The following is a 16,240-nucleotide window of genomic DNA, read 5'->3' on the forward strand; positions in this document are numbered from 1 at the left end:
CACACACACACACACACACACACACACACAAACACACACACCCTCCTTTCAGGTCAAAAGCCTTCCCAGAGAAAAGTCTAGGAACAAATTGCACTGGTTGCACCGTATCCCGGCCCTTTTCCCCTTCCCCAACATCATCATACACTAAATGCACCTCAGTTGTGTCTAGAAAACCCCCTTGCCAGGCAGCAGAGAGACTTCCAGTCAGCCTTCAGCCTCTCAGCTGAGACCACCAACAAAGAAGTTCACGAATGTCAACTGGGGGCACAGGCAATATCTCTCTTTGCCGAGGAGAAACTGGACAGAGCCTCCAGCATCATTCCCCAAAGGTGACAGCCGGGGTCGAGTGAAGACTGTGAAAATTGTACAAGGGCTGGGGGAGAAAATATAATGTAAGGAATGATTTGGAATCAGGGGCAGGAGGAGGCGGAGGCATGAACTGGCTGACCCCAAATGTCTTTTCCATCTCTAACTCCTATGATTCTTTGACCTCCAATTTTGTGCTGCGAACAAGGAATGGAAAGTCAACAGACGTGGTGATGTTTTGAAAGAGCCTGGCAGTCTGCTCTTGTCATTTAGTAGCCTTTGCATGTATTTTTTAAGGTGTCTCCAAGCCCTGTCTTCATTTCACAGTTGTCACCTTTCTCAACAATTTGAGCTCATGTCAAACACCAAAAAAGAAGGAGAAGAAAGAATGTACTGGCAATTAATTGTCGGCTAAAGAGGGGCAGGCACAAAGGCCCATTGGGTGGCCCAGACTCCCAGGGAGGGCAATGTGGACAATTTGGATATAATGAAGAACTAACTCAAAGCTGAGACAAAGGAGCCAAATCTCTAACAAGAGATAAATTCTTTCTCCAGATAGTCTCATAGTCAGTTTTAGATACAGTTCAAGCCTTTACATGATTCAAGATTCATAAACATATTCTTAATTAGCACAACCATCTTGCTTCTACTGATTACACCTGGAGTTCCATCTGAAAGCTGTTCAAATCTGGGCAAGACTGCTGAATAGAAAGGACTTTCCTCAAGGATAAACCAAATCTTTGGATTCTCAACCTCATCTGATGGTTGACACACCTGAGATAAATTCTGGAGTTTATGAAAAATCTGTTTCTGTAGATCAGAGTGGGGGGCATGTCAATTTTCACTGGAAATTCAAAACTCAACTTTTTCCTCATTTTTCCAAACAGTCAATCTTGTCTTAAATTTTCAAAATTTATTGGAGCCTGGCCTCAAGAAGAGTCTACCTGAAAGTCTCCCTATTCCATGGTTATGAGTTAGGACCAGAAACTAATCCAATGCCAGAGTCAATCCAGAGTTTAGGTTAAGTTGTCAAACAAAGGTAATTCTTTTCTATGTAAAACACTCAAAAATAATTTTTTTAAAAATGTGTATGCTTCATCAGTAACCTCACTGCCAGTTTGATTTCAAGCAGCTCAAGCACAATCTCTACCTAAGGTGAAACGGCTAGACACAGAAAACTGAGACTAAGAAAACTGAGAGTACTGAAGTATTTTCAGAGATTTCATTCAAAATAAATTGTTTATCTTGTAGATTATGAGGACTTTGGATTTCTCCATGATTCTGCCTTGAAAGCTAGGAATTTCATCCCCTACTATTCAAGTTTTACAAGACTGGAAAGGATATAAGCAGCTTCCATATTCTCACAGTCTTGGAGGAAAAGGCCTCTTGCATTCTTCCAGTTTGCATTTGGAGGTTCTGACTGTACTTGACCATTTCCTGCTTCCACAGGTGTATTGTTTCATTTATTTTAAACATGTAAACTGAACTCACTTTTATTAACTCACAAAACCATTAAAAATAAGGCCTTTCCAAAACAGCTGAAGATAAATACATCCATATAAGAAACCTTTCAATGAACCAGAGAACAAGTAAGTGACTGCTTCCTAGGTAAGGCAGAAAGGTGAAGGAGAGAGCCAAAGCTACTTTAAGTTGCTAATTGTTTTCTGAAAATCACTGTTTAGGCCCTAAAAGTAACCAGTGAGCAATGCCTTCTCTGTTCAGTTAGGAAACTTTATGCTTTCTGGGTCAAAAAATGCTCTTAGGTCCAATCATTTTAAAACAAACAAACACACTCTGCTTATCTGTGTCCATCTCACCACTCTGGACGTTAATCATCACTGAAATAGATACCCCATTCCCCTGGCCTCAAAGAGCTCCAAGCCTACTAGACCCTGGCTGAGGAATGAATGTACATGCCAGGGCAAACACCTCAGAGCCTGACTCCCTAAACACTTATTGTTAATTCTAGGCAAATCTATCACAGGCAAATGCAAGAGAGCACCCAGGTAATGCTCAAAGGATATTTAAAATAAAATTCAAGTTTGAAAACATACAGGACTTAATTTAGGAGGAAGAAGATCAAGACTGCAAAAGTATTTTTAAAAATAGATTTACATATATGGATATACTTTTTTCTTTCCATTCTTTGCTCTTGTTAACTTTACAGTATCAGAATTTACAAATAGCACCTTTGCTCTTCCACCTCTCATACTTTCTAACTTCTTGCATTTAGCCTACATTATAAACTGACGGAGTTAAATTTCACTGTTTTGTTCTTGAAGACTGAACTACCTTAGTTTTGCCCCTACTGTTCAGGAAAAACTTAAAAGATTGCTATATGAAACATTTCCTTGGTTTTTATATTAAAGATATTTCTATTCCCCCAGGCTTCATAAAACTTTCAAATAAAACTGATTTTAAACCAGATGACTGACTCAAGCTGTCTTTGTGTCCACTTAAAAAAGTTCAGGATACCTACCAGTGCTCACTGTTTGGGCAGGAGGCCTAAATGGAAGCAAATTATTTGTTTGTGGTTTTAAAGTGGCCAAAATGCCTTCAAGCACAAGTATAGACCATTAACAAATCACAAGGAACCAAAGCAGTTCATCTTACTCAACAAAGCTATGATCAGTTAGGAACAGCCAAACTGAATGGGACTTGCCCTGGGCCGGAAGGTCAGTAAATCTTACTTTGTGTTTCTGAGAATTCATGAGGCTCTTCGGCAGGGAGTGCAGACCCTAAAGCCCACAGGTTCTGCTGTCATGTTGCCAAAAACATTCAGGACAGGTGAGAGAAACTAAGGGGTGTGTGTGGGTGTGTGTGTGTGTGTGTGTGTGTGTGTGTGTGTGTGTGTGTGTACAGGTGAGAGAAACTAAGGTGTGTATGTGTGTGTGTGTGTGTGGACAGGTGAGAGAAACTAAGGTGTGTGTGTGTGTGTGTGTGTGTGTGTGTGTGTGTGTGTGTGTGTTCTCCCCCACCTCCTGTCTTTAGGCAGCATCTCCAAGTCAAACCATTTTCACTTTTACTATATAGACTGACTAGAGGAGAAGCCAAGCAATTAAAACGTTCCATTTTATACCAATTTATTGAGTGCCTACTATGTGCTGAACACTGTGCTATCACTTACACATCACAACATTTAAGCCTCATGTTCCTGGATATGTTATTCCCATTGTTTATAGATGATAAAACTCTGGGGCAGTGAAGTTGTGTGGCTTCTGATAAAATGCAGTTTTGTGTTGTGCTTATAAAAACTTATCCTCCTGTCCAGTGTGCAGTTAATTAGCCCAAAATATGAACTACAGCCCTGCCACTATCCAAGCAGCCGTACTTTCATTGAACTTTGGGCCCAAGCTCCCTGATGCCCTAAGAGGGCTGGGGTACATGCCATCTCCCTCCAGGGATGACAACCACCTCTCTTGGTGGCTTATCACATCTCTGCAGCTGTCCTAAAACAGACCACACTGGTAAAGATTCTCTCCACCTGCTGTAACACACATAGCTTTTCCCCTCAACTCAGAAAATGTGAGCAGTGACCCTGCTCTTTATCAAGTCCTGTGGTAAAACAACTTCCCTAGAAAGTTGGAGATACTACATCCTAGGACATAGGCAGGAAATCAAAACACACATGACTAATAAATAATAAAGCCAAATCACTTGGCAGTCTCAAAGCACTTTATACTATAAACTCATTTTCATTTTGTTATTATTGCTTACAGAATGCACACTCATTCACATTATCTCTCTTTTAGAGCATTTGAAAAGGAAAGAAAAATAAACATAAATTCTTTCATTTGTTCATTCAATCTCTATAAACAAGAAAGCCAAATTTTGCCATGGCTGACCTGGGTTTCGGGCATTTTAGACAACTTCTCTTCTAGGTCAACTGACATGTTCTTTGAAAGAGTTTTTCTTACAAAAAATGAAGGTAATAAGACTTGCATGCCCCCAAAATCCCGAAGAATCATTATCCTCAACAACAAAATCATACAAAAATAATAAAAGTTAAACAAAATTATCAGGTTCAAAATTTCCAAAAGATTGTAGCAATCCTGGACATCATCAATAATACCCAGCTGGAAAACATACTGAAAAAGAGATTGCATTCACAATAAAAACAAAATGAATAGCATATTTAGGAATTCTTAGGAATAAGTGTAACAACAGACATGTAGAAACTTTATAGTGAAAACCACAGAAACTTTTGAAAAGGCACAGAATTTTGTTTTTTTTTTGCTGGGGTGTTGAGTGAGAGTGAAGACGTCACACACATACAAATCCAACAGGGATAATCTAAACCTAACAGATATTAGACTCTGTCAAAAGGCAGCAGTATTTAAAATAGAATGGAAATGGAAAAATACATCAGTGGAACAAAATGGAGAGTTCAGATACAGATCCAATATATATACATATATAATATGTATGTATGTGTGACTGTATATACACATAGCTATATAAACTTAATATCTGGCAAAGTAAGCTTTCTAAAACAAATTTTTTTTTTGTCTTTCTAAAGGGAAAGACAAGAATTATTTAACAAAAAGTGTAGTGGTAACTAGGTAGCTGTTTAGAAAAAAAGGTTGAACTCACCCCTTATACCAAAACAAAAGTGATATTAATGAGAGTGTTAACTATTTTTAAAAATCAAATTTTAGGAAGACCAACAGAATATCAGAGAAGACTTATCAGGTCTGTGGAGAAATCATAAATTTCTGTTTGCGGCGGGGGGGGGATTTAAAAATCACATAAAAACTGACAGATTCTGATATATTTAAATGTAAAACTTCTATAGGCTAAAAACAGTGAAGTAAAAAGAACTGGGAAAAATATAATATTTGCATCAAAGATGACATACTAGAGCCTAATATCTATGACCCACAAGGATTGGAATCCTTTACAAGAGTAACTTCAGGACCCCAATAATAAATGCGCAAAGACTAGGAAGAGACAATCTCACGGGTGAAACAAACACAGGGGAAAATATTTATGCTGGTCAGTGGTAAAGGAATGCAAAATAACAAAATTTTGAGATACCATTATATGTCCACTAACATAGCAAAGATTTTTTAAATTCTTACATGAAATTGGCTTAATAATTTGTTGCTATTGTCACTGTAACTTGGTACAACACCTTTTTACAAACCATAACCTTTGATCCAGTAATGCCAATATTGAGAATTTATCCTAAGGAACCAATTCAAAAAGACACATGTATTATACAGTATGTGACATATCTCAATAAAGCTGTTACCAAAAAGTGCATTAAATTATTCATTTCCTTGTTATCTATGATAGCAAAAAGCTGCATACAACCTGAAAGTCTAATATTAGAGGAATGTTTTTAATCTCATGGTACAGCCCACAAACATTTATTATGTACCTATTCTGTTAGGATCAGTAGGATGGCAACTAAGAGGAGGAAGAAGCGTGCAAATGAAAAGTAATTTTTAAAACTGAATAGTTATCTAGAGGTGGTGGTACTATAGCTTTTTATGTTTTAAACCAACTTTCTTTAATGTTGCTATACTGTATTAGAACCACCTTTTATCTTTTTTAACCCAAATTGGATGGAGTTGGGTGCAATCTGAAAGCTTTTACTCCCCCAATTCCACACTTTTTTTTTCCCCTCCCTATTAACTGCTTACATGGTTAAGTTTTTCATTCACAGGTCTCAGATCCCACCAAAGTACAGGCCAAATTACAATACCATGTCTTCGTGTACAGTCTATACTGTACTCATCCAACCCCCTTCCATAAGCAGGCACCCTTTTTTGTGTCATTCTGCCTCCATCAAGTCATAAACTATGGTTGACACTTGGACCAAGGACCTTCTTTTGGGGTGTGAACCCTTTTCTCCATATTCGATTTTATCCACGCCCTGAAGCCTAACAACCCTTGGAAGGGGGTGAGAGGGTGAATGTCCACAAAAACGTCCTGAAAGGCCACATAGTGGATATGGGTCCTACACCTGGACGGGAGGAGGCCTCTAAAGCCACAGACCAGCCGGGCTCCTCTGGAGCTGAGGAACCCAGGCGGTCAACGTCTGCGAAAAGGCACAATTAAAAGCTGACGGGAGTGCTTAAGATGGCTAATTGTGAGGAGCCGCCCACGGGGAGGGTGCTGACTGAGGGATGCTGTTGGGAGGTCTCCTCGGATGGGGGCCTCTGAGAGGAGCAGGGTGCTCGGGGAGGGATCGGCGGAGGCCGGATTCGGGCCTCGGAATTCGGGGTGCGACACAGCCCCAGGCCGACCAGGCCGCGGCGCCCCGCCCTTTCCCGGGACGCGGACCGGCCCGGGGCGGGGAGCGGGTGGGCGAGCGGGCGCTTACAGGTCGGTGCCGAGACGCGTGAAGCCGGAGTTGAGTGAGGCCCGGGCTATCCGGCGCCAGAGCAGGTCGCAGTTGGTGAAGCGCCGCAGCCAGCGGCACACCTGAGCCAGGCGGCCGAGGGCCTGCATGTCCAGGTAGGAACAGATGAGCAGCAGCAGCTCCTCCGGCAGGCGCAGGAGCGCGGGCCCCGCGGCGGGGCGGCCGGCAGGCTCCCGGGCTCCCGCCTCTTCCTCAGCCGCCGCCGCCATGGCCGCCCCTGTCCCAGCGAGGCGGCCCCAAGCCTGACCCCCTCGTCCCTGTGCTCTCGCCGGCCTGGCCTCCTCCCGCTGTCCAGTTCTGACCCTCCACTCCTCCTTCTTCCCATCATATCTTCCTTTGGCCTCCTTCCGCGCCCCTGCGCTCCCCTCATCTCCCCTGACGATCCTTCTCTCCCCTTCCTCTACGCTTCCGCCTCCCTCTCCTACCTTTCCCAGGCCTACCCTCTCTCCCGCCTCGGCCCCCAGCCCCGCTGCCTCCTTTGCCTGTGGCGGCTGCGGCTTCCCTTCCGCCCCGCTTCCTCTTCCGCCTTGCCCTGCTCCTGCTTTCCCCTTCCCCTTCCCTTTCCTCCGCTTTCCCCTCGCGGCTTTCCCTTCCTGCAGTTTCCTCGTCTCCCCGCTCTCGCCCTCGCTGGGCCCGCCGTTCCCGGGGGGCCCTAAGCCGCCCTGGCTGCCCATGAGCGGCCGCGGAGCCAGCCCGACGCGGAGCCAAGCCCGAGCCGCCTCCGCCTCCGCCGCCGCCGCCCCAGGAGGAGGCGACACCATGTCGGACCGGGTCACATGGGGCGGCGCGGGCCGAGGCCTGGGCCCGCCCCTCACACCCGCGGCCGTGGAGCGGCTTCGGGGTGCGGACCGAGACCGGGGAGATGTCCCCTCCCATGCCCCGGGCCGCCCGGAGCGTGTGCAGGAAGCGCAGCTTGCGTTCATCTAGCATGCGAGGCCCGCCCGAGCGCCTGGCTAAGGCCGCAAGAGGAGCTTCCACATTCAAGAAGCGCTTGGTTCTAGCCCCTGCCCTCAAGAAGCACCCACTTGGGTGGCCTTCCCCCTCCGGTAGCCCTCCTCTACTTCGGCTGATGCCTCCTTTCCACAGGCCACGCACCAGGGCCCCACGAACTGCATCCCTAGAAGTAGGCCGGGTTCTCACACGGGGTGTAAACCACAGCCCTAGCAATGAGCTGGCATTTTAGACGTTTTGGGAGGTTGCAGTCCTCTAGATCCTGAATCCATAACTCCCCAGTCATGTATCAGCAAGTGGTAAAGCTATTAGTCACCACGCAAGGGCAAGTGGATTCTCCAAGGTCATCCAGGAGCCCTTTCCACACCACCCATTACATTCACAAGGCCACCAATTTGAGCTAGAGCTTAGAAGAATCTACTGAAGTCTAGACATGCTGTCCTGCACAGGCCCCTCTAGTCACACATGGCTTTGGGGCATTGGAAATGTGACTAGTCCAAATCGAGGTGTGCTGTAAGTGTGAAAAACCCACCAGATTTTGAAGACTTATAAAAGAAAAAGGATGTGAACTATCTTATTAATAGTTTTATATTGACTACATATTGAAGTGATAAGATTTTTGATACATTGGCCTAAATATACTTTAATGTAACTGCTAGAAAGGTTAAAATTATACATGTGACTTGAATTTGTGGCCCACATTATTTTTTCTACTGGACAGCATTGGGGGAGGCAGTAAGATTGGGAAGTGGGGGAGGAATATGCCTATCCCTGTCTGTATCCTGTACCCCAAATCCTAACAGTAAGGATTTGAGGGTTTTATTTTGTATTTACATCTTAAGATCCATTTTCAGAAGCAAGAATGAATGAGAAATCGACTCTGGAAATTATTCAACACCTAGCATAGGCAAGGAGAGACTTAGGAGAGCAACGACATTGTATTATGTCACTGCAGAAGCATCATGTAACAAGGTCAGACCGGAATCTGGCTTTGCCCTAGAATTACTTTTTGATCTTAGCAAAACAACAACAAAAAACCCCACCTATCTTGGCCTTTTAGTGTTCTCAGTCTGTAGTGGAGATAATGCCTCTGCCTTACTTTCGAGGGATAAATGAGATGATCCCTGTAAAATGCTTTGAACTCCTCTAAGAAAATTCTCAATAATAGTTACAGGTCAAATCCTTTTACAAAAAATACCCTACAAAAGGAAGAAAAAAAAAAAGAGGTACAACAAAGGCTTTGTGTAGAAAAAGATTTCCAAACCCCAGCCAGTGGTTTACTTATTAAAAGCAATATTTGACACATTTCAGTACAACTAAAGAATTTAGACCTCTCTTAGAAATCATTGTAAAGAAATCTACTGATTTCATACTTTTAGAAGGCTGTTGAGGTAGGAATGCTGAGTATTGAGGTAATATCAACTCAACACTTATTGATTTTGCTACAGTTGTGTACTGTGAGCCACTCTGAAAGGAAGAGAGAGATGAATATGGCATATGGTTCCTACATTTTGTGTTCATATTTATGTTAAACACGTTTGTAATTTCTTACTGTTTGACTGTTTTTTAACCGTTCCTTTACACAGAGTAAAACTAAGTAGTTCATCCACATTGTACCTAGTTTTTAGTGGAAGACTTGAAAGCACAGAAAATTATTTAATTAACCCAACATAAATCAAGTCAGTATTAAAATCCACAATCACACAAATGCAACTTATTCTTTACCCCATGTTGCGCTCATTGTTGGAGAAATTAAACCATCATTTAAAATTATCAAATCACCCTCTTTCACACCCAAACTAGAGATCAAGTGAACTGTTTAAGCTAGAATTTATGGTTTACTGATTTACAAAATAAGCCAAAGTACTCACTAGGCAGAAAGGCAAAGCCAAAATGGAAAACTGGCATATATTCTATTATTTGGTGATGATGTGTATTCCTAAATTCCTGAGCTCAAAAAAAAAAAAAAATCCTACAGTTCAGTCTCAGCTCAGAGAAGCAGCTAGAATTTTTCATCAACCCTCCCTCCCCCACAAAACAAAACAAATCCAATGTGGGGTTTAAACCAAACTTGGAAAAAACTACATCACAAAAAGCACTTTTAAAATTCTTTTTGGAGACAGGTTATTTTAAAAAATCAGCTGGATGGGAATTCCCTGGCGGTCCAGTGGTTAGGACTCCATGCTTTCACTGCCAAGGGCCTGGGTTTGATCCCTGGTTGGGGAACTAAGATCCCACAAGCCTCATGGAATAGCCAAAAAAAAGGATAAAAAATCAGCTGGGGCTGAAAAGATGGTTTGTAACAAAAGTAAATGCATATCTTCATGGAGAACCTGAATAGTGTTTTATTATCAAAGAAAATAGATATGTTAATAGCCAGAAAAGAAAATAGAAAGAGTACACTGGACTTCCGAACATCTTTCAGAAAAGTCATCAACTCCCTTGAAGTTCAAATCCAGGAACCAATCATAGTGAAATAATATGGGGGGGGTGAAATTTACCTTGTTTTTATAAGGCATTTTATTTTAAATTTTTAAAATTTGCATACTAATAAGTAAACTGAAAACATTGGACTACTTTTAATTTAGAATGCCAAAAACATGGAATTCATAATATTTTAAAACATAAGACTCAATATGAATATTTTTCTTTTTCATTGAAGTATAGTTGATTTACAATATTAGTTTTAGACGTACAGTGTAGTGATTCAATGGTTTTATAGATTATATTCCACTTAAAGTTATTATAGAACTTCCCTGGTGGCACAGTGGTTAAGAATCCGCCTGCCAGTGCAGGGAACACAGGTTCGAGCCCTGGTCCGGGAAGATCCCACATGCCGCAGAGCAACTAAGCTCACATGCCACAACTACTGAAGCCCATGACCCTAGAGCCCGGGCTCCCCAACAAGAGAAGCCACCACAGTGAGAAGCCCACACACCGCAACCAAGAGTAGCCCCCGCTCGCCGCAACTAGAGAAAGCTTGCGCGCAGCAAGGAGGACCCAACGCAGCCAAAAATAAATTAAATTTAAAAAAAAACTTTCAAAAAAAATAGTTATTATAAAATATTGCCTATATTCCCTATGCTGTATGATATATGAGACAATATGAATTTCACACTGGGAATTTAGGAATACTAATATTAGTTTACTTTTAGAGAGAATTTTTAAGTACAGATATAAAGTTCTTTTTATATGTCCATGTAACTGACATGCATAGTAGTGATTATTGTTATAGGTAATGTATAATATGTTTAAGATTGTGAAAAGGCTAGAATTGTGTGTTCCATCCATTCTTATAAACATAGGTGACAATCTCAAACAGGAGCCTGTTCCCACATCCAGTACTCCTGCACCCACATGCCCCTTAGGTAAGCCCTCAGGGCCCCAGCCTTTAACTTTAAAGGCAGATTTAGTAGGGGAATTATTCTGAGATGAATGAGAGAGAGTGAGATTATTTTATGAATGACAATTTTCAATGTCATACATTGGCTCAGACACTCACCATTATTCCTTTATAATAATAATAGCTTATATTTATTGAGCACTTACTATATTTCAGGAACTATCATAAGAGCCTTCCATGTATTGTCTCACTTATTCATATCAACAACCACATAAGGAAGATACTATTAACCCATTTTTTGCAGAAGATGAAACTGAGGCCTATGGTCACGTTTTCTAAATGACAGAGCAGGTATCAAATCTAGACAGTCTAACCCCAAAGCTTATACTCTGAACTGTGCCTTCACCATACACAGCAGAAAATGGAATAGGAATAAGGCATTGAATTCAAGGTCCTCTAGGATCCCTTACAACTAATATAGACACACCTAGTAATATACTTTACTTCTGACCATCAGGCAGGTCTGATATCTAAATAAAAGCTGCTTCTAAACAATTAAAGTAGATCCTGCATGTCTCAATTACTTTTTAAGGGTTAACCATGTAGAACCTACAGCCTCTTATGCTTTTCATAATCTTTTTGCAAAACTTTAAAAGGATTTATAGGAACTAATATATCTTGCAAAAGAATATATAACTAAAGTTTAGTAATTTCTTCATTTTGCTTCAGCTTCAATTTCTTATGTTAAATTTAAGTAACAATGTGTGTATGGTATGTATTTTGAGCCTTTTTTTGTAAATTTGTCCCTACCTATATATATTCAAAGTGATATTTTGTAGAATGATGTTAATAATGGTTATTTCTAGGTAATGGAATTTTGGGATTTTACTTTGTGCTTTTCTGTATTGCTTGATTTTTTTTTAAATAAGAAGCATGTATCACCTTTACAAAATCAATAAAGTCTCTCAAAAAGAAGAATAGAGTTGTCATGCATCCAAACACACCATGCAACAAGAAAGTTGGAGATTTGAAGCCTAGATCATTGCCAGAGTTTTTAACTAGCCACCTAAGTCTCTTCAAACTTTATTTATTCCATTAAAATGTGTATCATGTAATAGTAAAATAATGAACAAAGTAGAGTATTAGAAAGAAAAAATAAGAGGCCTGACAATGAATACAAAAACATGTGAGGCCCTCATAAATAGAAGGATCAAGTCTAAAGTGTTGTTTTCAGAAATTATCAGGTTGGTAGTTTATATTCTGAAATCCTGTTAGAAACACAACCAAGATCTGCTCTGTTTTTCTATGAATCCACTGTCTTTGTCCTATTCAAAGATGAAATATTTTAATTTCATATGAAACAATTTAAAGTATTGTTTACAAATAGTTACTTTATGCAGAAAAGACTAGAAGGAAATATGTTCAGGTGCTAGAAATGGATGCTGATGAGAGGTGGAGTTATGGGAAGTTCTTTCAGCTGTTGCTTTACACTTTTCTGCATTTTCTAGATGTTCTGCAATGAGCATATATTACATAGATAATCAGTTTTTCTTTCTTTTCTTTTTTTTGAATTTATTTTTTTATACAGCAGTTTCTTATTAGTTATCTATTTTATACATATTAGTGCATATATGTCAATCCCAATCTCCCAATTCATCCCACCACCACCCTCTTTCCCCACTTGGTGTCCATACGTTTGTTCTCTACATCTGTGTCTCCATTTCTGCCTTGCAAACCGGTTCATCTGTACCATTTATAGACAATCAGGTTTTTTTTAAGTCTTGTTTAAAAAAAATTTTTATTTATTTAGCCACGCCGGGTCTTAGTTGCGGCACACAGGATCTTCGTTGCCGCGTGCAGGATCTTCACTACAGTGTGCAGGATCTTTAACTGCAGCATACGAGAGCTTTAGTTGCAGCATGCCGACTCTTAGTTGCAACATGCGGGATCTAGTTCCCTGACCACGGATCGAACCCGGGCCCCCCGCATTGGGAGCATGGAGTCTTAACCATTGGACCACTAGGGAAGTCCCCATAATCAGTTTTTCCTTTAAAGAAAAAACCTAAGAGGTGTTTACACCTAAATGTAAGAAATAATTTAATTCAATATAATTTAATTAAGCTAATTAATTTTAATATTTTTAAAGTTCATTTTACAAATCTCCCACACAGAAGAATTCCAAATAATTTGTTATACTTCACCTTCAAGGAGGTGGAGCATAACTACCGCCCCCCACCCCACACACACACATTCCTAAGAGGACTGCATGTGGTGACTTCCTTCCAAAGAGTACAATATGGAAAGACGAGGAAAGAGTAACTTTACAGTGGAGAAGGCTGACAAACACTATTTCAGCCAGGCGATCAACACCTGTTCAATATCAACAGTGGTAAGTCACATTGATAGTAGGTACCCTTGATATACTGTGATGAAAATGGTACTTTACGTCTGTGGTTGTCCTCCCCAAAAGCCATAATCCCAGTCTAATGAGAAAAACATCAGACAAATCCAAATTGAAGGATGGTCTACAAAATTACCTGACCAGTCCTCCTCAAAAATGTCAAGATCATCAAAAACAAGGAAAGTCTCAGAAATTGTCACAGCCAAGAGGAACCAAAAGGGACATGACAAATAAATGTAATGTGGTATCCTAGAGCAGAAAAGAGAAAGGACACTAGGTAAAAACTAAGGAAATGTGGTTGGTCCATTAATCATTACAAACGCACAATACTGATGTAAAATGTTGATAATGGTAGTGTATAAGAGCTCTCTGTTTGGGCTTCACAATTTTTCTGTAAACCTAAATATACAAAATAAAGGTTTTTTAAAAAGTTTATTTTAGCCTTCTGTGACTTTTTACAGAAAATCTTTGCAAAACTTGTAATGCACATGAAGGCAGTGTGTTTACCAAGTTACAGAGATTTGCAATATTATGAAACCCTATCCTGTCATCCCAAATGCAAAAGAAAAAAGTAAAAATAATGTCCCATAAATCATCTCCAACAAAAATTAAACTGCTACTTAAGATTTCTAGTTATCCAAATTTACAGCTATACTAGAAAGATTTATTTTCCAAAGGGTAAGATGTCATTCTAATATACTGTCCTGACTTTACAACTGTGAGAAACAGACACTTCCAAGCACCAGTTTATGTATATGTTATAGACATATGTACACAAAATTTAAGGACCATATGGCAAGTAAGGTAAGGGGGTGGGCAAGACAGAAATATAAAACGTAACTGTAGGGATAAAAAAGCAGATTTCTAGATTTGCCAGTTAAGTAATACTATCATTAGTAGTATGAGATAGCCTTCTTAAGTCAATAGGTGGTGTTCAAAGAGATTTTGAACAAGAGGTAGAGCACGCCATCAGCATTAGGATCTAAGATAATTCATGGGATATCAGAATTTGTGATTTTTCTGATCTCTGTCAGTCAGGACACTGAGTTATTTTGGCAACAGATGACGGAAGATATAAAATTTGAAAATCAAGGGAACTACAAAGTCTTGTGAAATTTTCATGATTATCTGGGGATTTCTTTAAATACATACATACATACATAAAAATAAAGTTACCACTGAGATAAAATATATACAAATATGAGTTCTTTTTCAAGAAAAGAATGATAAGCTCTAGGAAAAAAAAATTCTCTTAAGCATCTTCAGTTCTTCTGGAAGAAAGTACCATGTCAAATATAAAATTCTTATTTCTGTTCTATAATTATTACTATTAATGAATGCCTAACTTCAGGTAAATTTTTTCATTTGAAACATTCATTACACTGACTGAAACCACAGTATATAATTTATTTATCTTGTCCTAGGTTTGGGGTCCTGTTAAAAATGTGAAAAACACAAAAGACAACTTTTCTGGAATATCATTCAATTACATTATTTTGAACTGATGGTGGGTTGTGTTCAGTTGTTAAATATAAACAAAAGTTTGGATGTGAATGGAATAAAGATAGGTCTTATTTAATTGGGGGATTTTTACTTTAGTTTTAAAAAGTGTATATATATATATATACACACACACACTAAGTAAAGAGAATTATGACCTTTAGACCCATATTTAACTGTTATCCTTTGAGAACCTATGTCACTGCTTCTAAAGAATTATGCACTCTATATAATGTGCTTTTCCCCCTCAGGGCACGAAGCCGCGCCCCCTGCATCGGCAGGCGGACTCTCAACCACTGCGCCACCAGGGAAGCCCCCCCTCCCTTGCTTATGGCAGCTGTTTCAAACCCAAATGGAAAGGTGAATGAGAAAAATCCCCTACATTTAAAACCTACCATGGAGAGAAAAGCAGGAAGAGGTCCAAGCTAGCCCCTGGGGATCTTCCCAGATTCAGCAGATTGACCTGAAAAAGGAGTACAGCTTGAGCTCTTCTTCCTTAGCAGCACAACCACCGGTCAGAGAGGTTTCCAAACACATGGAGTTTAGCGAGACCACCTGCTCCTAACACAGGAAAACGGCCACTGGACCACCAACTCTGTTGCCTCAAGTCAACACCAGCTCCCCTTCACAACAGATGACAGGCTTTCCACTAGCAGAGTCTCCCGGTAAAAGAGTGAGCAAAGAGAAATTAAACTTCACATCTGTGATAGAAGCTCATGAATTAGGAGTGAAATGGACAGATGAAAAACCCGAAACTGAAGTCAGTCTGAAAGTAGAACCAAACAGTAATTGCACAGATATCAGCCTTGGCAAGACAGAGCGAGGAGTTCAAATCCCTACTTGGCCAGGGCATGGGCCACCAGGTGCTATGGAGCCAACAAGAAGTAGAAAGGAACTTTTGCCCAGGTGCTCATGCCTTCCTCAAGCATGACCAATCTCAGTGGGTGTGTGGTACAACCCAGGAGGCTTAATCTATAATCTCTCAATGCAAATCAAAACTATAATGAGGTACCACCTCACACCAGTCAGAATGGCCATCGTTAAAAAGTTTACAAATAGGGAATTCCCTGGCGGTCCAGTGGTTAAGACTCCGTGCTTTCACTGCCAGGGGCCTGGGTTCAATCCCTGGTCAGGGAACTAAAATCCCACCAGCCGTGGTATGGCCAAAAGAAAAATGTCTACAAATAATAAATGCTGGAAAGGGTGTGGAGAAAAGGGAACCCTCTACATTGTTGGTGGGAATGTAAAAAATTGGTGCAGCTATTATGGAAAACAGTATGGATCTTCCTTAAAAAACTAAAAACAGAGTTGCCATATGATCCAGAAATCCCACTCATGGACATCTATCTGGAGAAAACTCTTAATTCGA

General features: G+C 40.5%; 1 protein-coding gene across 3 annotated transcripts in view; it reads right to left on the reverse strand.

Moving 5' to 3' along the window:
• The window catches only part of FBXW4 (F-box and WD repeat domain containing 4), a 96,768-nt gene extending 89,331 nt beyond the window's left edge, over window positions 1–7,437 (reverse strand). Inside the window, exon 1 of one of the 3 annotated variants that reach the window (XM_007113649.4) lies at window positions 6,638–7,437. In XM_007113649.4, coding sequence (XP_007113711.3) covers window positions 6,638–7,437 — 800 coding nt within the window. The remainder of the gene's footprint in view (window positions 1–6,637) is intronic. The other 2 variants (XM_028481711.2, XM_028481710.2) reach the window with 2 other exon arrangements.
• Window positions 7,438–16,240: the final 8,803 nt, after the last annotated feature.

This window comes from Physeter macrocephalus, chromosome 20 (genome assembly GCF_002837175.3).
Source record: "Physeter macrocephalus isolate SW-GA chromosome 20, ASM283717v5, whole genome shotgun sequence".
NCBI lineage: Eukaryota > Metazoa > Chordata > Mammalia > Artiodactyla > Physeteridae > Physeter > Physeter macrocephalus.